We start from the raw sequence: 23,253 nt of genomic DNA, 5'->3' as shown, positions 1-23,253 counted from the left end.
CCCCAAATGCATGTTTGGGTTAAAAGTGGGCCCGGGGTCTGAAAAAGTTTAAGATGCCTGGTCAGATGCAAACATGCATACGGATAGGAAGTTGGTTTGAAAAAGAAAACCATTTTGACATATAAATTTCAGTTTCTACTATCTATCCACTAATTCCAGATATTGACACATTAATAGCTCCACACCTAAATGCATATCATTAAACCAGTGGTTTTCAACCAGTGTGCCGTGAAACCCTGGGGTGCCTTGAATGATGGTCAAGCGAGCCGCTGGCAACACTAGCCTCTGTCCCTTTTTCCTTCCTTCCCTCCTCTAATGCCCTCTTGCACCTCTGCCTGCCAAAGGCTTGCACAGCTGTTTGTTGCAGCAGCCCTGGCTACAAGCTCCCCAGGCGAATGGTGCCTCTGGGGTTGGCAAAGGGGTTTTTCTCAGGCCCCTGTGGGGCAGGGTGAGGAGGCACTTCTCTTTGGGGCAGATGGGGCAGCTCAGAAACCAGGGGCGGCTGCTCCAAGGAAAGGGGAGAGGAGGCTGAAGGAATACTCAAGGGAGGTTGTTTGAAAAAGGGTGAGAGGCTGCCAGCTCTGCAAGCACGGGGTGACATAACTGTGCTCCTGATCCCCACAGGAGTGCTGCAGAAAGAATGCAGTTCATCAAGGCAGCCATGGACTCAGAAAGGTTGAAAACCACCACCTTAAACAATCAAGACTGGTTTTAACCATGAATGAGAAACAGGACTGCTACTGAGTAAGCAGACCTTCTCTAATAAAACGTGGTCTGCACTGTAATGTGTGAACAAGCCTTGTCTATATAATATAGAGGGCCTCTTCACATATTCCAATGTTTAGGATACATGCAAGTGTGAATCCTTAAAAGTGAAAACTGTAACTGAAATTAATAGGCCTCACTCATAAACTTCAGGCTGCCAAGACTGACTGCAGGCTCCCTACTAAGTGTACCAGGCTTTGCTGGCCTGTAGCATTTGAATTAGCCCTACAAAACGTCCTCAGAGGCTCAACCCAGCACACAAACAATCACTTTATCCTGTGTTGTGCAAAATGCCCAGAAACTTTTAAAAATACTACTTGAGTTGAATTAGTTCAATAGCCAGAATCTCTCTCATGGTCAGTATCTTTCATTTTTCTTTCCGTCCCCTGAGTCATGTTGTAGTATTGCAAGCTCCTTGGGATGGAGACCATTCTTCTACCTGCTCGTCTAGAAGTGCCAGTACTACAAAGAGCTTAACAATTTAAAAAAATGAGCTGAAGAATGCATACAAGTAAGGAACTCAACAAAAATATTTTTATAAATGCTTATATTTGAGCATAATTAAGAATTGTCCTTACCACAGTAATTAAAGAACACAATTAAACCAAACTTTTTTCTAGGGGTTAGTTTACAAATAACTGGGAAACTTTAAACTATAACCTGAACAAATCCTGACCTAGAACCTTGAAGATGACTAGGGAGGACCAAGAAAGAATACTGGTCTCTCATCAGTTCAATATATCAGATTTACATTATGGACTTCTAAGACCGGGGACATCATCCATCACATAACTTGTGAAATGACTTCATTTTTTAGCATTCCAAATTTGCTTATGATACTAAATACTTATTTACTGAACTACATTATATCCAGGAAAATATCAAGAATTTCTATGTCCTTCTGTTCATTACCTAATATTGTTGCAGTAGATACAGCCTGGATAGCTCAGTTGGTTAGAGAGCAGTGCTGATAGTGGCAAGGTTGCAGGTTTGTGATCCCTGTATGGGACAGCTGCATTTTCCTGCAGGGGGGGTTGGACTAGATGATCCTCAGGGTCCCTTCCAACTCTGCAATACTACAATTCTATTATTCTGATGCAAACATCAGCTAGCAGAGGGAGGAATAACTGGACATTGCACTGGATTATTATGAGGAACTATTACAGGCACAACTAACAGATGGATAGTTTGAAGCCACTCTTACTTATTTCCCCCTCTTTCTCTTTATTCTGTTATTTTTATCTCTCTGTCCGTTTGCTTTTCTGTTCATTCTCTTTCTTTTGAAAAGTCTTTAAAATATATTAAATGCAAACTTTCAACTCTTTCCCCCATAAGAAAACTGTGCTATTTTATTGCCTTTCAGAAAAAATGACAATTCTGAAAATATTAAATTACAACATTTGCAGCATTTCTGGTTCTGTAGCTAGTATTTTACTACAATGGTCAATTTCTACTAGAAACTGATGAACACTTAGAAACTAGAGAAATCACTTATACCCAGGAAATTCACAAACCCAAAAACATATAGGTTTGAGAGAAAAGCATCCACAAACACACACACGCCCCATTTTGCTTCAGCCCTATAGAATCTACTCCAGGCTGCATAAAAGCTTAACAAGCAAAATAAATCCAAGGTACAACAAAATGCCATCGCTCCCTCTTTTGTTTCAGGCACAATGCATTGAGGGCAGCGTCTGTGGAACTGCTCCTGCTGAACCTCCTCAAGGTCACAGCCAATTTCAGCTGTGGAATTTTAAAAAAAGGCAGAAAGTGGCAGTGGGTTATGGCTGGTAGAAAAAGCAGAGTGTAAAAGTTTATGAGCTCATCAGGATTGTTGTACCATTACATCAGAGGCAATTATAAATGGCCAAGAGCAGGAGATGGGGAGCCAATCAGATCACAGATAGGATGTCAACCTAAGACCAACTGTCTCCTGGCTTTGACAGAAGGATTTTACCTCCATAATTCAAATCCCAAACCAAAGCAATCTGCACTTACTACTCCAATCACTGAACTGTTTACCAGCACTTCCAAGCAGGAGCTCAAGGCACTAGGCTATCTAAAAAGGCTGCTCAGAAAATGGCTTCAGCTAGCCTGGACAAGATGAGGGTGTCAGAGCAGGTCACTTGCCCTCTTTTTACCCCCTTGAAGCACAGGAACAACTCAATTCAACCCACAACACGAGAGGAAAAAGGAGCCGCAAAGGAGTGGAGCACAGTAGAGCTGAACAGCAGCAATCTGCTCAGCACACCCTCTTTTTTCCAACCCAGCAACATGAGAGCTATTTTTGCCACCCCAACCCCTCCCTCCCCAGAGGTGGTGGTGGCAAGCCTTACCCCCACCCCACCCCACCCCAGGACCCCCCTAAAGGCTCCCAGCAGGGACAGGAAAGGGGGAAAGAAGAAGGGCTCTCTCCAAGAGAGCTTACACAAAGGCTAGGAAAGGGAGGAAGGGAAGGCAGAGAGGCAGCCATTTTAGAGACAGAGGAAAGAGACAGACAATGGCAGCTCCCTAGTAATGTGGGCCCGAAGACGACCACAGAAAGCTTGTCACGTTAAAGGACACCCCAACCTCGACCTCGGGTGCGCTCCCCTAGTGCCCTTGCCCTCCCACGCCCAGAGGCGTCCTCAAGCCCCTTCCCTCACCCGCGCCCAGCTGACCACCCAACCCCCAGCCCATGTGCGCCCGCTGCCCCGGTCCTCTCTCCACGCCCTCCCGGTGCCTTTTTACCTGCTGAGTCCGGGTGAGCGGCTGTCCCCCTCCAGCGCTGCTACTCCCGGGGCTCATGGGCGCGTGGTGACTCCTTTGTTGGCCTCCCGTGGCTGCTGCCGCCCAACCTTGGCTGGTGCCCCCAGTGTACTGGGAGGCAATGTCCGCTGCTGCCGGGGCCTTGGCCGTCGCTCCCCCATCCTGGGGCCCGCTTCCGTAGTCGGCCCCAGGATACCCTTGATAGCCCCGAGCCGAGCTTGGGGAAGTGAGCAGCTGGTTGAGGGTGGGGGTGGAAGTGGGCTGTGGGGTGGCGCCCCCGCCGCTGCCTCCTCCTGCGCTTCCTCCTGCGCCGACGGCGGCGGCCGAGGGCCCCATGGCCCCGAAACGCTGCTGCTGGAATGCCGAAGCTGGAGGTTTGGCCCCGGCTTGTGCGGGGCTCTGAGCGTTTCCCCGAGGGGAGCTCAGGGCGTAGGCCTGAGAGGGAGGCGGGTAGGCGCCAGCGCTGCGCCCGGTTGTAGGGTAGTAGTTGTTGTACTGGTGGTTGGGGAAGCCGTGCTCCGAACTGCCGCCGCCGTGGGAGTTCTGGGGAGGGGGAGGCCCCGGTGGGCCCCCGGTGGGCCCCGAATACGGCTGCTCCAGGCCCCCGCTCTGCAGCGCTGCCATGCCAGGGCTTTGTTGTCCGCCATGTTGGTGGAAGGCAGCGGCCGCCGCGACGGCCGCAGCAGCCTGGGCGCCTCGACCGTACGGCTGCCCGAAACCGTAGGCTGGCGGGGGCAAGGCGGCCGGATGAGTAGGGGGAGGCGGCTGCTGCTGCTGTTGCGGCGGTTGTTGCTGCGGCGTCCCCACCCCGTCGCTGCTGTTGCTGCCGCCACTAACACCGCCGCCACCACCGCCGGGCGGCTCCGGGAGGTTATTGTTCAGTGTGGCGACGGGCCTAGGGCCCGGGTTCCCGTTGGAGCTCTTCAGGTCGGGCTCGGTCCCTGCGCCCCCGCCATTGCTCTCGGCCCCGTCCTGTAGCTCCTTTCCCGGGGGACCTTCACTTTCCGACTGCTTCTCTCCGCCGCGCTCTGCCGCCGCCGCCTCGCCCCCCGCCTCCTCCGACGAACAATCCCGCTGCTGCACCTCCGCTTTCTTCAGCTCGGATGGAGCCGGGGCACCCAAGCTGCTCGCGGCGGCGGGGGCCACCTGAGCGGCCATGATCCCCCCTCCCCACCCAGCCAGCCCCCCTCCCCCGCCTCCTCCTCCCCCGACCTACTCCCTGCTTGGCCGGCCGGCCGGCACAAGGCCTCACCGCTCCTCTCCTCCTCCTCCTCCTCCTCCGCGCTCAGGCGGCGGTGGGATCCTCGGGACAACGGGGTCTCATTCCTCCCCCGGCGAGGCGCGGCGAGCTCCGGCGGGCTGGACGCGGGTGCGAGGGGCCTGGCCCCACTGTGCCTCCTCGCTCAGTTGCAGCCGGCGGAGAAAGGGGGAGGAGGAGGAAAGGGGGAGGGGGGTAGGACGGGGCTCCCGGTGTGGGAGAGGAGGAAGGGAAGGGGGACACGGCGGGCGAGGGAGGACCGGACGGACCCCCGTTCTCGGAGCCGGGCGGTGCGGCCGGAGAGGCTAGACTAGGCGAGCCGAGTGGCGGCAGCTTCCGACTCTCGTCCGCCGAGTCCTGCTCACTCCGACACGAGGCTCAGCACTGCCATTTTACCCAGCGCCGCGGCAGCCTGCCAAACCCGGACTGGAATATGGCCCGGACTGGAGCTTTCTTCCCCTCCCCCTTCACAAAGGAGGAGCTGCCAGGCCCTGGACGCTTTCAACTCAGCAAGGCTGAAGCTTGAAGCTAACAGCAGCCTGCCGCTCGCAAAATCCGCCACGGATCGGCAGCAAAGGGAGCCGAGCTCAGCCTCTGAGCCACAAAAGGAAGCTTCTCTGCTGACAAAACACAAGGCGGGTTGGAGGAAGCTAGGTGAACAGAACTGTTCGCAAAGCCTCATTCCCGCCAGTTCTCAGAAGCCTCGCAAGCGAATGCTCCGGTGCTTCCTCTCATTTGCTCAGGGCACAAAGACTCCTGCAACCAGGAAAGGCCTTTAAGGGCAGATGGGATTAAGGAGGCACTGCATAGAGGGCCTGGTAGAAGGGCAACTAGAATAGATCAAAACTTCATTCACACCACTCCAACTGTTACTACCAATAATGTAGGCTGTTCAATTTAATACTTTTTAACCAGGACAGTTTTATGCATTTTCACACTTCCTGCAGTCCAGACATCAAGCACGGATACTTAATTGAGCTAAATCCTACTTAACTGGGGGAGTTACTTCTGCATAAACATTCTTAAGAGTTGTGTTGCAAGAAATCCATTGCAGCAAAATCCATTATCCCACTTGCCATTCTATGACAATGGTTAGTTACTTTGTTCAAGCAAAACTAGTGAACTAACTTGTCTATGAGTTACTGTTTAAGGTTGCAGGGAATTCAGGAGCATCCTTTTTATCCATAAGCTTCTTTCATCAGTAACAACATGTGAGACCAGAAGCATGCACCCAAACCCCTGCCATCTTGCAATGGATTGCAGGGTGCAGAGCTCTGATGCCATGCTGCATTAGCAGTGCCAGATGTAGTGTGCAAGGCTCACAGCTAGTCTCTTGTTGAGTACAAGGCGTGTACCCTTCCACTCAAAACGAGATCTGGTAAATCTAAACATCTACTAGGTGCCTTCATCATCCAGATTATATTAGGCCAACAGCAGAAGTATGCAATATCACCAGAGCAATATGTGTAGTAAAAACAAATTCAGATAGCTCAGGTAAGCATACAAGGGCCATAAAAGGAAAGACCAAAGTGTACCACATGACAACAGGCTAACCAGCCAAGCTGACGGGTGAAATTCCTTCCTTACTACAGAAACCACAATAAAACTTGACAGGAAAGCAGAAATCCATACACCAAGTCTTCTCAGCACTACATATCCACTCACCCAATAACCTCTTCAAGTTAACCCACATTAATTGGAGTTAGTTATCTCCAGTTATGACTTCATATGAAGAACAGTAAACAAACTTGAAACACTAAGTATTACACAGCACCCTTCATTCATACAGTTAACCAGTTCAAGTTAAAGCTTAGGTTTTTTATCCCATGGTTGATTCTGGAAGATAGTACAATTATTTACTAGAAGACTATTACTCAGTTTTTGCTGTACCTTTTTGGAAAGTTGTAGCCTACTTCAGTATTTACTGTCTTTATTCATAGTTGGGTTTATCAGCCACACATTGGGTATAATAATTCCAACTATATGTTTATTCTTGTACCTAGGACCTTTCATCCAAGCTCACTCTTCCTTTTTAAGCTAATAAGCCAATAACCATCCTAGGTAGATTCTTCACTGCAGTTTTAGTAGACCGGAATTGGACACAGCTCAAATAAGTCCTTAAAACTTCCCTATATGTGCACAACACTATCCTGAATTTTCATTTGCTTTGTGGTCACATCACATTATTGGCCCCATGATTTTAGGTTCAACCAAGGCTGCCACTTCCACCCCCTCCTTCCATGCAGGAACAGGAGTTCATAACCTCCAAGAACAACAACAACAGCAACAACAACAACAACAAAGAAACAAAAAGTTCACAAACGAATGAGGCATTGGCTTAGGGGAGGAGGACACGGAAGAAGACTTGCTAGTGTTTTGCATGGTTTTTGTTTTTAACACTTATCATTAAAACACCCATGCCCGAGTGGGACAGCAGGTAAGTGCTCATCCACTAAACAAAACAGATGCATGAAAATATACCGTAAATGCCACAAAATGCTACAGGCATGGGGCTGGAGGCAGGACTTATATTGTTCTTTTTCAACTTGTAATTATAGCCATCAGTGTGATGGCTTGAAAAAAAATTAGACAAATTCATGTAGGATAAGACTATCAATGCCTACTAGCCGTGATGGGTATGGTCTACCCCAGTTGATGGGAATCAAAAGTGGGGGGAGTGCTGTTGCTTGCATGCTTTCCATAGGTATTGGGTCAGCCATTGTGAGAACAGCGAAAAGTCTTAAAAATAAACTTTGGTTACATTTCGTAATTAACAAGAAGAGAGTCCAAATGGAGACAACAGCCTAAACCAAACCTTGACTTAGCTCAGAGTGGCACAGAAGTAAACAACATCAGAGAGGAGCAAAGTGGCTACAGGTTCCACTCTCATGTTCCACACACTCATGTACCTGGTAGTTCTGGTAAGCCATAACTTGGCTTACTGTGATATGCAAACCAGACCATAGTATAGTTTGTTTCATAAAATATATGTACTTCAGTCTATCAAGCATTCATTTAATGCAAGGCTATATTTTGTAGCAGGGGCACTGACTTGCCCCCCACATTAGGGGGGGGCATAATTTGATGCATCCCGCCCAGTGCGTGAGCGCTTAGGCACCAGGCTGCACAGATGTCCTGCCTCCGTGATGTGGCATCAGGCGGAGAGGAGGAGTACGGCAATGGGCTCCCCGCGGGGGCAGGACATGCGGAGGGTGATCTTTGCCCTTGCTCATCCTAGCCCCCTCCCAGCTCCAGGGTGGAGGCTGGAGTGCACGGAGGGCACCTGGCGGCAGCAGGGGATGTCGACCCCCTCAATATTGAGGGTCCGGGCCACCTGATTCAAAATACTGATGGGGTGGAACTCCTAGCGCCCCCTATACCCAGCACCGGTACAGTAGTACCTCCACTTACGTATCTCTCCGGTTACGTAAACTTCGGGATATGTTCTGAGTTTTTTTAAATCTATTTTATTGTTAGTAATTGTAAACCAGACTGTGCTGTTCTGTTTCTGTTTTTGGTTGTTATGTATATGGACTTAAAGCCGAAATAAAATGAGTTGAGTTCGGGATACGTAAGTGGCAAACTCGGAAGTATATTTCCGGGTTTTTGTTGGGTGCGCATGCTTCTGCACATGTGCAGAAGTGCTCTACCACCGTGTGCGCATGTGCAGAAAAGTTCCCTCCAGTTGCGGAAACCTTGGGATCCAACTGGAGCTCCAGAACAGATCCCATCCGCAACTGGAAGTGCCCCTGTATTTTGTAGTTACCTTTCTTCTTTTTTGAGTTTCAGCAACTACAATTTTTTTACACAATTTCCCTGTTACCCTAACATTATATAACTGAAAAACTGCTCTTACTTCACTTAAGCTTCTAGTATGTAAAAATATGAAGTGGTGTTCCAACCGTCCTCTTAAAATCCATCCAACTACAGTTCTTTCTCATTTTCATATATTTTGGACAGAATAGATAGCATCTCCCTTCCCCTCCCCTCACCACCCCAAGATCTTCCAATTGACAAATGCTTCCCTGATAGACATGCTTCTTCAGTAATGATTTTTCAATACATGCTTTCCAACATGGACATGCACAGGACAGATGTTCCACAAAAACCTAGGTGTTTCCTAGATGTATAGCCAATGGCTTTTTCCTAATTACTGAGCCATAGGTCAATGCTGAAGCACATGTTTTACATTGAAAAGTTCCTGGGTTCAATCCCTGGCATTTCCTGGTGTAGGGCTAGGAAGATTCCAGTTTGAAACCCTGGAACATAGGCAACCTCGGCCCCTCCAGATGTTTTTGGGACTACAACTCCCATCATCCCTGACCACTGGTCCTGTTAGCTAGGGATGATGGGAGTTGTAGTCCCAAAAACATCTGGAGGGCCAAGTTTGTCTATACCTGCCCTGGAATGATACTGCTAATCAGTTAAGACAATGCTGAATGAGATGGACCAATGGTTTTACATGGTATAAGACAGCTTCCTGTGTTCCATTTGGACAACCCACTGCTCATTTTTAATTAGGACTGCAACCTTTACTCAGATACATTAAGTAATTATCTACTTTGGCTAGAAAGGCACCCACCATTAATCACTCTCACACAGGAATGGAACACCCCTTCCATATGCATTCATGAGCAAAACATATTTCTCTTCAAAGCCATTGTTTTATTCATATACAAATTTAGGTACATTTAAAAACTAGATTACCACTCTTATCATTACTCAACAGCACAATCCTAACCATGGTCTACTCAGAGGCTGCAATCCTAACCACACTTACCTGGGAACAAGCCCCATTAAATTCAATAGGACTTGCTTCTAAGTGGGCATGGATAAGATTGTGCTGTAAGATTTCTCTAATTCGGTGATACTTCTAACACCACCAGATCAGGCTACTGTTCTAAAGTAGCTTTGCTCTTTTAAGGGCATCATCTATCTAATAATTACACGGTAGCAGTGATCTAAAGAGTCTGCAAGATATACACATACTCATGCATACTTACTATCTTCCATGGTATCTTCGTGATGGATGATCATTGTTGTGAGCTTCTTTGAGAGCCAATCTTGGCTGAAAAGCTGGTTATAAGTATAAGAAAGAAAATAATGTGTAAATATGCTGTTTTTGTACATTTATGGCATGTTCAAGGTTCCACAGAGGGAGTAACATAAAATTCAGAACAAAACATTTAAACCATATGTGCTACATCTGGTATATCTGCATAATAGAATGGATCCCATAGGGAGTCCCATCCATAGCAGAAAACTGGGATGTAAGTAATCAAATGTAAGTAGTGGTTCTGAATCCACATTGCAAGCTTTAACACAGCACAGACCTTTTGCTATAAATATTCTACAAAATAAGTAAAATCTATATATATATATAAATGTTCCCATTGCGTGTACACCGGAAACCTATGTTCTCCGTAACCGCTGCACCAAACAGCATCAAATTAGGACAAAGCGTAACTTGACTATCAAGGAAGAATCTGGCATAATAAAATTTTTTAAAAAACCACACCTGTCATACCTAAAATAAAGGACAAAGGGGGGGAAGTGGTGCGCCTATTATACCTCACCAGCAATAGGAATGAAGACTCCAACAGCATCCAATAGAAAGGCAGATTGCCTGCTGACGTCATCAGACCTGCGCCGACAAATAATGCCCACCATTTTATAACTGCCATCTGTAAGCACCCAAGGACTTTCTGACACAAACTGCTTAGTGGAAATGTGGAAAAAAGATGGAGCAGGAGGCGGGGCAGTTGCGGAAGAGAGGGGGGAGGAAAAAAATGCGGGAGCAAAATAAGCCCAAGGCTGCCTGACAGGTCACACTGAGTAAGACCGGCTCTGAGGGGATTTTGTCGCTGGGGTGCGTAATTTTGGGACTGGGGTGGGGGAGAATGCTCTTTTTAATGGCATAGAGCATGGGGCCAGTTAATTGTGAGGAGGGGGGTCTTTGTGTGGGGTAAAAAAAACCACAGCAAGGCCTGCAGTAGGCCTCCATAAGGTGCCCAGTGCCCTCACTTAAAATGGCCGTTGCACACTCACAGGCATTTTAAAATTTCTCACGTGCCCTCACCTAAAATGGCCGCTGCAGCTTCGCATGTTCAACACACACAGTCCCAAGTGATCAATACCACCGACCAATGTGTTCTTTTATGTAAAATGCATCTCTGGGTTATTTGTGGGGCATAGGAATTCATTCATTCACATGGTCTGAGGGACAGTGGACCAGCCCACAGCTAGAAAAGGTTGTTGACCCCTGCTCTAGAGGGACAGGGAAGAATGAAAACAGGAGCTTCCAGAATACTTTCGGGGTCAGAATTTAAAAAAGCAAAAAAACCCACAGCAACGCGTGGCAGGGCCAACTAGTAAATAAATAAAATTATAGAAATAGGATTTAAAAAATGAAACAGTTATGATGACTATGTTCAAACATTTGTGCTCACAAAGATGCCAGTCAGCATCAGCCACTCAGTATGTTGAGTTCCGCACAAATCTAGGAAAATACAATCATTGATTTTAAAAGTAAAAATATTGAAGCATTATATTTACTCCAAACACTGGGATTTGAAAAATTGTTCTCTGTGGCACAATGGGTCAGTGCATTTGGCTGTTAACCAGAAGACTGGGGGTTCAAGCCCCCCCCCGGTTGGCAGAATTCCTGCATTGCAGGGGGTTGAACTAGATGACCCTCAGGATCCCTTCCAACCAGTGCTGTCAAGTATCCCGTTTTCCCCAGGAATCTCCCTTATTTCAAGCAGTTTCCCGCTGCTATCCCTTATTTTTTATATCCCTTTAATTTCCCGTTTTTTCAAAGGAAGCAGCTCCTCTCCCACCCCCTGCTGGCCAGGGACTGGGAATACCTTGCCTCCTTGCAGCCTCAAAGCAAGCGGGAGCCATTTCCCGCGCTTACAGGCGTTGTAGCCCATGGGCAGCGTTTCCAAAATACAGTAAGCCTACTGCGCGCGTTCACACCAGTGCCGCCCACTTTTGCTTCTGGCTCCGCCCACCACTGCCATGTGACTGTCCCCGGGATAGGTGAGGCTGCTGATCCCTTATTTTCAAATCCGAAACTTGACAGTTATGCTTCCAACTCTCCAGTTCTATGATTCTGTGACCATTTATTTCATTCAACCAATCCTCTTCCCCAAACCCAATAATCTTAGCAGAATGAGTACTATTATGTCTGCTGTTACTACTAAATATGTATTTTGTATCAGCAGAAAGCTAGATTCTGGTACAAGAACACAGAGTGGTATGGCAACTGCTCAGAAAGGCTTAAAACATTTACTTGACAATAAACTTAGCAGATTCAATTGTATTTGCTTCCAAGAGTGGACTTAGAATCACAGTGTTGGTAACATGGATCAAGGTGAAGGGAAAAGAAAGATTTGATCAAAAGCAATAGGACAGAAGCAAGCTGATAAAAGACAGAAATACAAACTGGGAGCTTTTTCAAATCTTGGAAACCCCTTTAAATATACAGTAGTTGATTTCAAGGAGATAGTGTGAGGGAAGGAGTTTTGTTTTGTTCTTAGGGGAAGGTAAGGCAAAAGCCAGAAAAGTAGAATGAGAGAGGGCTGTCATCAACTGATCTTGCATAGAGCAAAGAGAAGGGTATGGATGGTAGGCTAAGCCTAGAAGTCAAATTGTGTGAACTCAAGACTGGAGATCATAATTTAGCATGGCATCACTTCCCACTTTAATGAGGTCTATAATACTGCATGTGAAGATTTAATTCATGATAAGTTTGGCACAATCAGATCTAAAAGATAGTGACTGGCTCAAGGTCACCCAGTCAGTTTCATAGCTGAGTGGAGACCCTCAGTCTCTTTGTCTATGTCCTAGCCTGACATTCTAACCACTATACCACATTGTCCTTTTTTGAGAAGATATGAAGGTTTCTTATACTATGCTAGATCATTGGGCCATTGAGCACTGCACTGCCTAAACCAGTGGCCTTCTACCTCTTTGGATGTAGAATGTATTTTGGTACCCATTTCTTATATCTTAACAACAACATTGTGCTGCTGCTGTGACATACCTTAGATCAGGCTGTGATCCAGTAATAGGGCCTGATCCACCAGTTGAAGACCAATGACATTGACTGGCAGCAGCTCTTCATGGTCTCAGAAAGGGGTTGGAGGTGCTAGGGATTTTCCATGCCTTGGGCATGGAAAAAAGGTTTGTTTTTTTTACCCCTCAGCGATGCCCTATTTTGTGTTGTATTTTAACTTTGTGCTTATTATTTTATATTGCTGCAAACAGTGCTGATGAATGACAGCTTATGCCTATTTTAATAATAAATTTTTTTTAATAACATAACTAGAAGCTTAAGGAGGCAGGCAAAAGGCAGAGACCACAGGGAGCCAGCTCCTCCTTTCTTTGCAGGACAGTTGCTCACAAACATGGTGCACTCCCCCCCCCCCTTCTTGTTATTTACTGAGCACATGGCCTCCACAGCAGTGCCAGTTCCTACTTGCTTTGCTATCATGGTTCAGCTAACTTAAGTCTCCCAGATGGCAGTACAGACCACCACCACTAGGTTGGCTGCTATTAAGTGGAGTTTCATGAAAGTAGTCCTGCCATTTAACATAGTACCAAGGCAGTTTAGGAAACCTGGTATAGATTAGGATGCTAAAAAAGAGGGGAATAGGGTTTCTCTAATAAAAAAAACAACAAACCTGTTCTGCCAACTGTGTGATGGCAAATGTGGACTGAATCGTTGACATGGAAACAGGATTGGGACACGCTGTCTCCCTCATGCAGTGCACATACACACACATACCCCTTATCATTACCCCTGGCCCCTAAGCAGTCTGCAAACATGGCATGGAGTGATCTTCCGGAATAGGATAACATTTCAACAATAAATGCTTCCAAGGTTGAAAGCAAAAACAGAGGTAGAAAGGAAAGAAAATATAAGGCAAATACTGACTAAAATGCACAGCATTCTGATATACCACAGGACCAAGAACAGGAGATCCATCTATTATTTATAATTAATAGAGTGAGTTACAAGCTGTGGAATGGAGTCAAAAGAGGGTTGGGTTACTTTGCAGAATAAGCCAAGTGGATACTAAGTAGTTTTGAAGCTACATTATAAATATGCAATGCCTTCGATGTATGCTGTTACCTACTTTTTGTGCATCATCTCCTATAAAATATCCTAATAGTCCTTAGAGTACTAGGAGAGATCAAAATAATTCCAAATAAAATAGATTATGTTGAATTCCTGATTGTATAACAAAAGCTGCAATAATTGTGCTTAAATTGTTATTTGGTACCACCAAGATCTATCAACCTTCCTACTCTCCCCCACTCCTAGTACTGACAGAATGGTACTCGGGAACATGAAGAGAAAATGTTATAGCAAAAACTGATGTGGAGTTTGAGCATTTGCTGAACACAAGCTGAAACACTCAAAGAGTGGCATGGATTTTAAATGTGAGCATACTCTTCATTAAAGGTAACAACATGGTTCTCAAAAACATAACATGTTAAGGACCCAGCAGGTTACTAAACCTTGGCACTAATGCCTGATTATAATTTTACAGTGAGTTCCAAAACTTTGAGCTGCATATTAAAAGACAAGAAAGTGGACCGAATCTGAGTCAAGGAAATCTATTATTTTACCAGTCCTAGCCTGTGAAATGCAAAATATGAACTGGATCTACATAGAGTCAGATGGAGCGGCGCATGCGGCACATTCAGTTCCTGTAATATAATTCTCAACCTGCAGGGGCTCAAAAGGGGAGTGCAAACTGAAGAAGCTTGAAAAGTATGAGAATAGACCCTGCCAAGTGTATGAGTCGGGTTTAAAGCTTCAGTGTGCTTGTTTTGTGACCTCTGCACATTCATAATAATGTAGAATAATATAAATGCAAAAGTGAGTAATCCAACATCTAGTTCTAGCGATGCTGAACTTAGAATGAACAAGAACAGGGAGAAGAGGCAACTGTTGTCATTTTACAGTATGGTAAACACTGAACAGTTAATCATGGAACCAAGATCAGACCAGTGAGATATTCTGAATTTTAAAAACCTATCTAGCTTTAATGGCCAATTAAAAATAAATCTTGTTTTATTACCAGTACACACACAGGCAAATACAACAGTCCCTAGATATAAACCTCTCTACTATAACTCGGATGCGGGTGGCGCTGTGGTCTAAACCACAGAGCCTAGGGCTTGCTGATCAGAAGGTCAGCGGTTCGAATCCCCACAATAGGGTGAGCTACCGTTGTTCAGTCCCTGCTCCTGCCAACCTAGCAGTTCGAAAGCACGTCAAAGTGCAAGTAGATAAATAGGTACTGCTCCAGCAGGAAGGTAAACGGCATTTCCATGCGCTGCTCTGGTTCGCCAGAAGCAGCTAGTCATGCTCGCCACATGACCCGGAAGCTGTCTGTGGACAAAACACCAGCTCCTTCGGCCAGTAAAGCAAGATGAGCGCCATAACCCCAGGTTTGTCCGTGACTGGACTTAACAGTCAGGGGTCCCTTTACCTTTTACTATAACTGATGCTGAGTATATATCAACAATTCATGTGTGATAACACTGGCTACAGGTTTATGAAACCCCTGTCCCACATCGGGAATTTAACAATGTGATTTCTAAAAGTCTTGTTTGAGTCTCAAAGTCATCCTAGATTACTTCATACTTGAGAAGGGATACTTCAACATCCATTCATTCATACCTATTTGTCGCCACCTATAGAATGTTATTTATAGCCTAACCCATAACATTTATCAGGACCCAGTATTTCCTTTGTAAAATACAACTGTCCGTGTATTTAAGTTTTTAGAAATCAGAATTAGCATTCAGGGCCAGCATTAGCACACAGCAACCTCAGTCAACCTTCCTCCCAGCACTGACAACTTTCCTACCCAAACACCACCCCCGCCACACATCAGGAGGCAATAAGCCATTATTAACATATTTCCTTCAATGCCCAACATAGCAGCACTCCAGGGCACTGCTGGCATTACCATGAAATCATCAATTTATAATACAGTCAATGTACAGTTGTACCTTGGTTGTCGAACGGCTTGGCTCCTGAACAAATCGGATCCCAAACGCTGCAAACCCAGAAGTGAGTGTTCCACTTTGCAAACTTTTTTGGAAGCCGAATATCCAACATGGCTTCTGTGGATTCTGATTAAGTGCAGGAAGCTCCTGCAGCCAATCAGAAGTCGTGCCTTGGTTTTAGAACCATTCCAGGAGTCGAACAGACTCCCAGAACAAATTAAGTTTGACAACCAAGGTACCACTGTATATACCGGTACTGCTTTACAGATCACAAGAGGTCAGGTCCTTGTCCCAAAGAGCATACAATATAAAATTCAACTCAAAAGTTACAGCAGATTGAAGATGGCAGTAAGCAGGGAAAGAATAAGCAATTGCTTCAGTTGCAAATGCTTAGGCTCAGCTACAGGTTTATCCAGAAATATGTGCTCAAACTACATTAAGCATGGGTAAGCCTTTTTGGTTCAAATACCACATTCGAATCCCAGGTCAGGTTCAAATCTGAAGCTCACTGGATGACCTAGGTTCAGTCACTTGTTCTCAACCTAACCTACCTCACCTCCCACGGTTGTTGCGATGCTCAAATAGGGAGGAAAACCATGCATGTTACCCTTTTCTTACTGACAGGAAGAGTGGGATATAAATTTCATAAAATAAATATTGTTAAGCCGAGTCGACACTCATGGGAAAAGCCAACACAGAGACTGTGTTTTTAAGGTTCTATTTGCCACATCTAAATCTATTTGCTGAGAGGATGATTTTAAAAGTCCCCCCTCCTTATTACTAGAAGCAACTAAGGAAGGCCTCTTCTTCTGCACTGGAGGTAGTGATTCGTGGAGCACCTAACAAATGAGAACACCTCCTTCTTCTCTAATACTTATTGTCAACTCAGTATCAGATCTGGATAACAGCAGGTTGGTTCATTTGGTTTCCTTCTTCAGTAGTGCTTTGGAAGCACTGTGTATAAACAGATCCATTTGAACAGAAGACAATGAGGAAAAAACCCAACCTACACCACATACTGTGTTCTCATAAACAACACTGATTGTATTTTACCCCACACACATTTCTAATACACCATGACACATATGATATACATGCACAAATAGAACTGCAGTCACCTAAAAGACAATAGTTGCTTAAGGAACCATCTAATAAACATAGAGGAGAATGCTGCCTACTTTGCAGAAAGAGAACTGTGTCTGAAACTTGCCTGAAAGCCAGACCATTTCTTTTAGAAGCTCTTCATCCTTTCCCATCTAAAATGTATACAGCAGAGGTGGGGAATCTGTGGCCCTTCAAAGGCAGGAGCCTGAGAGGGCAACTGGAGAAAGAATGGGTAGTGAGAAGTGCACATGAATTTTAAGACTGCAGGTTTTATTTGATGGGAAAGGTGTGACAGAAAGAACGGGGTGGGGTGGGGAGGACTATGAGGGAGAAATTTGATCCAGTTCTCATTTAAAGGTAACTCTACCTAAATTGCACTTCCTGAAACAGTATGTGAACCAAAATACAGACATAATTAGAAATTAATACTTCTCCAAATTTTGTAATGCAGTTCTCCAACCAAATAATGTGCACAAAAAGCATATAATAGTGGAAAGTGTGCATAAATGCATATATTAGTGAAAATAACAATAAAAAATACACTATAGTAGGGGAAATCGCTTGTGTGGTATAACTTACATTTGTTTGTCTATTCAGTATATATTTAGGCACCTCTTAAGTATCACCAAATTTGGCACAATGGTTCCTGTGGTCAAGGAGCAGGTTTTCATCTAAAGGACTTATCCACATCTCTGTTTGTCCCATCGCTTTCCCCCAGGAAAACCTGTGGTTTAGCACTGAAGAGGAACAAATGGCAACTGGGTTTTCTGCAGATTGCCATTTATTCCGATTTAGATCTAAAGAGCAGGTTTTCAAGGGGAAAGCAGTGGGACAAAGGCCATGATTGGACCCATACTCATAAAATGCGGAACAAGTGGATAAACTGCTCAGACCTAAGTTTAATGCAATTTTGAATGGCTGACTGATCTTTTCAATGTACACTGATATTCTCTGTACTGATTTTTTGCTTCTCAGAATTCCCGAGCAATGCTGAATATGAAGCGCTCTGTGTGTGTGTGTGTGTTTTAACACCCCCACACACGGCAAAATCACATGCAAAAAGTGTACGTAAGGAGAAATGCACACAAAAATGCTGGTGAATTTCATATACTGGTATATATTTGTTGTTGTTGTTCAGTCGTTCAGTCGGGTCCGACTCTTCGTGACCCCATGGACCAGAGCACGCCAGGCACGCCTATCCTTCACTGCCTCTCGCAGTTTGGCCAAACTCATGTTAGTAGCTTCGAGAACACTGTCCAACCATCTCATCCTCTGTCGTCCCCTTCTCCTTGTGCCCTCCATCTTTCCCAACATCAGGGTCTTTTCTAGGGAGTCTTCTCTTCTCATGAGGTGGCCAAAGTACTGGAGCCTCAACTTCAGGATCTGTCCTTCTAGTGAGCACTCAGGGCTGATTTCTTTGAGAATGGATAGGTTTGATCTTCTTGCAGTCCATGGGACTCTCAAGAGTCTCCTCCAGCACCATAATTCAAAAGCATCAATTCTTCGGCGATCAGCCTTCTTGATGGTCCAGCTCTCACTTCCGTACATTACTACTGGGAAAACCATAGCTTTAACTATACGGACCTTTGTCGGCAAGGTGATGTCTCTGCTTTTTAAGATGCTGTCTAGGTTTGTCATTGCTTTTCTCCCAATAAGCAGGCGTCTTCTAATTTCGTGACTGCTGTCACCATCTGTAGTGATCATGGAACCCAAGAAAGTGAAATCTCTCACTGCCTCCATTTCTTCCCCTTCTATTTGCCAGGAGGTGATGGGACCAGTGGCCATGATCTTAGTTTTTTGATGTTGAGCTTCAGACCATATTTTGCGCTCTTCTCTTTCACCCTCATTAAAAGGTTCTTTAATTCCTCCTCACTTTCTGCCATCAAGGTAGTATCATCAGCATATCTGAGGTTGTTGATATTTTTTCCGGCAATCTTAATTCCGGTTTGGGATTCATCCAGTCCAGCCTTTCGCATGATGAATTCTGCATATAAGTTAAATAAGCAGGGGGACAATATACAGCCTTGTCGTACTCCTTTCCCAATTTTGAACCAATTAGTTGTTCCATATCCAGTTCTAACTGTAGCTTCTTGTCCCACATAGAGATTTCTCAGGAGACAAATGAGGTGATCCGGCACTCCCATTTCTTTAAGAACTTGCCATAGTTTGCTGTGGTCGACACAGTCAAATGTTTTGCGTAGTCAATGAAGCAGAAGTAGATGTTTTTCTGGAACTCTCTAGCTTTCTCCATAATCCAGCGCATGTTTGCAATTTGGTCTCTGGTTCCTCTGCCCCTTCGAAATCCAGCTTGCACTTCTGGGAGTTCTCGGTCCACATACTGCTTAAGCCTGCCTTGTAGAATTTTAAGCATAACCTTGCTAGCATGTGAAATGAGTGCAATTGTGTGGTAGTTGGAGCATTCTTTGGCACTGCCCTTCTTTGGGATTGGGATGTAGACTGATCTTCTCCAATCCTCTGGCCACTGCTGAGTTTTCCAAACTTGCTGGCATATTGAGTGTAGCACCTTAACAGCATCATCTTTTAAAATTTTAAATAGTTCAGCTGGAATATCATCACTTCCACTGACCTTGTTGTTAGCGAGGCTTTCTAAGGCCCATTTGACTTCACTCTCCAGGATGTCTGGCTCAAGGTCAGCAACCACATTACCTGGGGTGTATGAGACCTCCATATCTTTCTGGTATAATTCCTCTGTGTGTATATATATATATATATAGAGAGAGAGAGAGAGAGAGAGAGAGAGAGAGTGTTATGTACTGAGTTGAATAGGATCCAAACTGCAGCAGTCTGATTGGTCCTAGAACAATAGGATTGAGATTGCAGCAGTCTAACTGGTCCCAGAACAATAGGATTGAGATTGCAGCAGTCTGATTGGTCCCAGAACAATAGGATTGAGATTGCAGCAGTCTGATTGGTCTGCAGGAGCCACCCAATCCAGCTCCAGGTGGAACTGAATCTGCACTCTGATTGGCATACAGGAGTATCCCGGAATTAGCCAATCACGTGGGGCCCATTGTGTAAATAGTGTATATAAAGCAAACGTTTGGGGGAACTGCATTCCTCACTACTATGAGCTGAATAAAGAGCATGAAAGTCACACTGGACTCCGAGTATCTTGCACTGGCGACGAAGGTGGGATCCCGCTGAGCTGACTGCCACACACAGCACCGCAGCAACGCCACCTGCCGCACAGCTGCCTCGCACCGTGTATCCAGGCTTCAGCTCCGGGTCCCAAGGAACTCAAGATGGCAACGGACAGCAGCTTCTCGCCGTTCAACCCAGCATCAGGAGACTGGGAAGGATACGCCACCCGTTTCACCTTTCTTCTAGAAGCTAAAGGGGTCACCAACGATGCCAAGAAGAGGGCGATATTCTTCAGCGTCTGCGGAGAGGAGACATTCGAAATCGCCCGGGCTCTCCTTGCGCCTGATGATGTCGCTACCGTTCCTTACAAAACAATAGTGGAACGGCTGAAGGGGCACTTCTCGCCACAGCCCTCGGTGGTGGCTCGTCGAAATGCCTTCTATGCAAAGCGGCAAGCCCCTGGGAAAACCATAACGGGGTTTGTGACCTCCCTCCACCAAGCCGCTCGGTTCTGCAACTTCTCAGAGTTGGAGAACATGCTGCGTGACTGCCTCATCGGTGGCCTGAGGGACGAGAAGCTGCAACGACGCCTCTATGCCAAGAAGGACCTAACGTTCCAGGTCGCTCTGGAGGAGGCCCTGGCAACAGAAGCCGCCGAGAGGTCGATGCAAGAGGCACGGCCGAGCGTGCCGTCCCAACCAAGGGTCCACCACGAGGACCTCATCGACGATTCAGGATCAGACAGGGAGGAGGTGCACAGAGTACAGCGGCGCACTCAAGCCATGCACACACCACAGCTGCCTCGACCAGAAGGAGGGAACTGCGCAAGCTGCGGGGAGAATCACGAGAGGAGGACCTGCCGTTTCCGCAATGCCGAGTGCCGGCAGTGCAGAAAATCAGGCCACATCGCCCGGGTGTGTCAGGCTCGGCCCATCCGACGCCAGGCATCAGATGACCGCCCCAAGAGCCCCAGGTCCCAGGTCCCAACGCACCAAGGCAACTCGACAGAGACCACGGACTACCAGGTATACCAGTTGCCCCACCCCAAAATAGAGAAAATTTATGTAGAGGTACAGATAGAGGGGGCCCCGTGCCGCATGGAGCTGGACACAGGTTCAACCCTATCCATAATCTCGGCACGGACTTTAAGGAAACTGTGCCCTAGTGGGGGTCCCAAACTCAGGCCGGCCCCATTCACCCTCCGGGACTTCCAGAAACATAAGGTCCCCACAATGGGGGTGGGGACCTTCAGGGTGCAATATCGAGGGCGGACGCGGCAACTGGACTTGCTCGTGGTCAAGGGTTCCTACGTTAGCTTACTGGGATTGGCATGGTTTGGACCACTGGGGCTAGCCGTCACCGGGGTGAACCGCACTAGCTTACAAGTGGATGTGGACGCCATATGCAAGGAGTTTCCGGCAGTTTTCGAGGGGAAATTGGGACAGTATACGGGCCCCCCCATTGCCCTACAGCTGGACCCCGCAGTACGACCTGTCAGGCTCAAGGCCCGCCGGGTCCCGTTCGCCCTGAAACCCCGTATAGAGGAGGAATTGGACCGGCTCGTGGAGCAAGGAGTGCTGGAGCCTGTGCCTAATGCCACCTGGGAAACCCCGATCGTCACACCCGTCAAGCCTAATGGTTCGGTCCGCATCTGCGCAGACTACAAATGTACCATAAACAAGGCCCTCATGGCCCACGCATACCCAGTGCCAGTGGTCAGCCATGTCCTCGCCACCCTGGCTGGGTCAAATTTTTTTGGCAAGCTGGACTTGGCCCAAGCCTATCAACAGCTGCCTGTAGATGAAGCCACAGCAGAGGTACAGACGATTGTGACGCACAGGGGAGTGTTCAAGGTAAAGCGGCTGCAATTCGGTGTCAGCGTGGCACCAGGCGTATTCCAGAATCTAATGGACTCGCTGCTTAAAGGGATTCCTGGCGTCACCCCCTTCTTCGATGATGTGTTGATTGCCGGGCCCACGGCAGAGGAGTTTGAGGACCGCCTTCGCACCGTTCTGCACCGTTTCCAGACGGCGGGTCTCAAGGTGAAGCGGGAAAAGTGTCTACTAGGAGTGCCTCAGGTGGACTTTCTGGGATTTATGGTGGATGCAGAAGGGGTCCACCCGACTGGGGACAAGGTACGGGCCATTTGTGATGCCCCAGCGCCCAAGGGCAAGACTGAACTTCAGGCCTTCTTGGGGCTATTGAATTTTTACCATGCCTTCCTTCCCCATAAGGCAGCAGTAGCAGAGCCCCTACACAGACTCCTGAACAAGTGGGCCCCTTGGGTGTGGGGCCAGCGCCAGGAGGCCGCATTCCAGGCAGTCAAGGACTTGCTCGTCTCAAACTCAGTCTTGGCACACTTCGACGAGAGGCTGCCAGTGGTGCTAGCATGCGACGCCTCACCCTACGGCATCGGCGCTGTCCTTGGACACCAACTCCCAGATGGAAGAGAGGTGCCAGTGGCATACTTTTCCCAGACACTCACCGCAGCCGAGCGGAACTACTCGCAAATCGACAAGGAAGGTCTGGCAATCGTGAAGGGAGTAAAAAAATTCCATGATTTCTTGTACGGGCGGCCCTTTACCGTGGTGACTGATCACAAGCCGTTGCTTGGTTTGTTTGCCCCCGAAAAGCAGACCCCCCAAGTGCTGTCTCCTCGCGTCCTCAGGTGGTCAATTTTCCTTGCCGGCTACCAGTATGCACTGATTCATCGCCCTGGGAAAGCGATGGGCCATGCAGACGCCCTCAGCAGGCTACCACTACCAGAAACAGGCCCCGACCCAGCACCCGTACAAGAGGTTATGAGCCTGGAGCTGCTTCCCGACCGCCCTATTCAGGCACAAGAAGTTGCACACCATTCCAAGAAAGATAGGGTCATCTCCCGGGTCCTGGACTGGGTGTGGAGGGGATGGCCCAGCAGCAGCCCCGGGCCAGAATTCGCTGGCTACACAACCCGTAAACATGAACTGTCGGCCCACAAGGGGTGCCTGTTATGGGGAAGCAGGGTCGTCGTTCCTGAGCCCCTTCGCAAAAGGGTCCTTGCAGCCCTACACGAGACACACCCAGGGGTAGTGAGAATGAAGGCCCTCGCCAGGAGTTATGTATGGTGGCCAGGGATTGACGGAGAGATAGAGACCTGGGTCAAACACTGCCAGGCCTGCCAAGAATCCCGCCCAGATCCCCCAAGGTCCCCAGTGCAGTCCTGGGAGTCCGCCCGAGCACCATGGTCACGCCTGCACATGGAC

General features: G+C 47.2%; 1 protein-coding gene across 2 annotated transcripts in view; it reads right to left on the bottom strand.

Moving 5' to 3' along the window:
• The window catches only part of ARID1A (AT-rich interaction domain 1A), a 91,070-nt gene extending 81,271 nt beyond the window's left edge, over positions 1 to 9,799 (bottom strand). The window contains exon 1 of one of the 2 annotated variants that reach the window (XM_033157844.1): positions 9,775 to 9,799. Coding sequence is in view for 1 of the 2 variants with exons in the window: in XM_033157843.1 (XP_033013734.1) it covers positions 3,496 to 4,671 (1,176 nt within the window). In the remaining variant the exon portion in view is untranslated. Of the gene's footprint in view, positions 1 to 3,495; positions 4,710 to 9,774 lie in introns of those variants that run through there. The other variant, XM_033157843.1, reaches the window with a different exon arrangement.
• Positions 9,800 to 23,253: the final 13,454 nt, after the last annotated feature.

This window comes from Lacerta agilis, chromosome 8 (genome assembly GCF_009819535.1).
Source record: "Lacerta agilis isolate rLacAgi1 chromosome 8, rLacAgi1.pri, whole genome shotgun sequence".
In the NCBI taxonomy this organism is placed as follows: Eukaryota; Metazoa; Chordata; class Lepidosauria; order Squamata; family Lacertidae; genus Lacerta; species Lacerta agilis.
The sequence above is the reverse complement of the archived record's forward strand: the minus strand, read 5'-3'. Positions and strand labels throughout refer to the sequence as shown.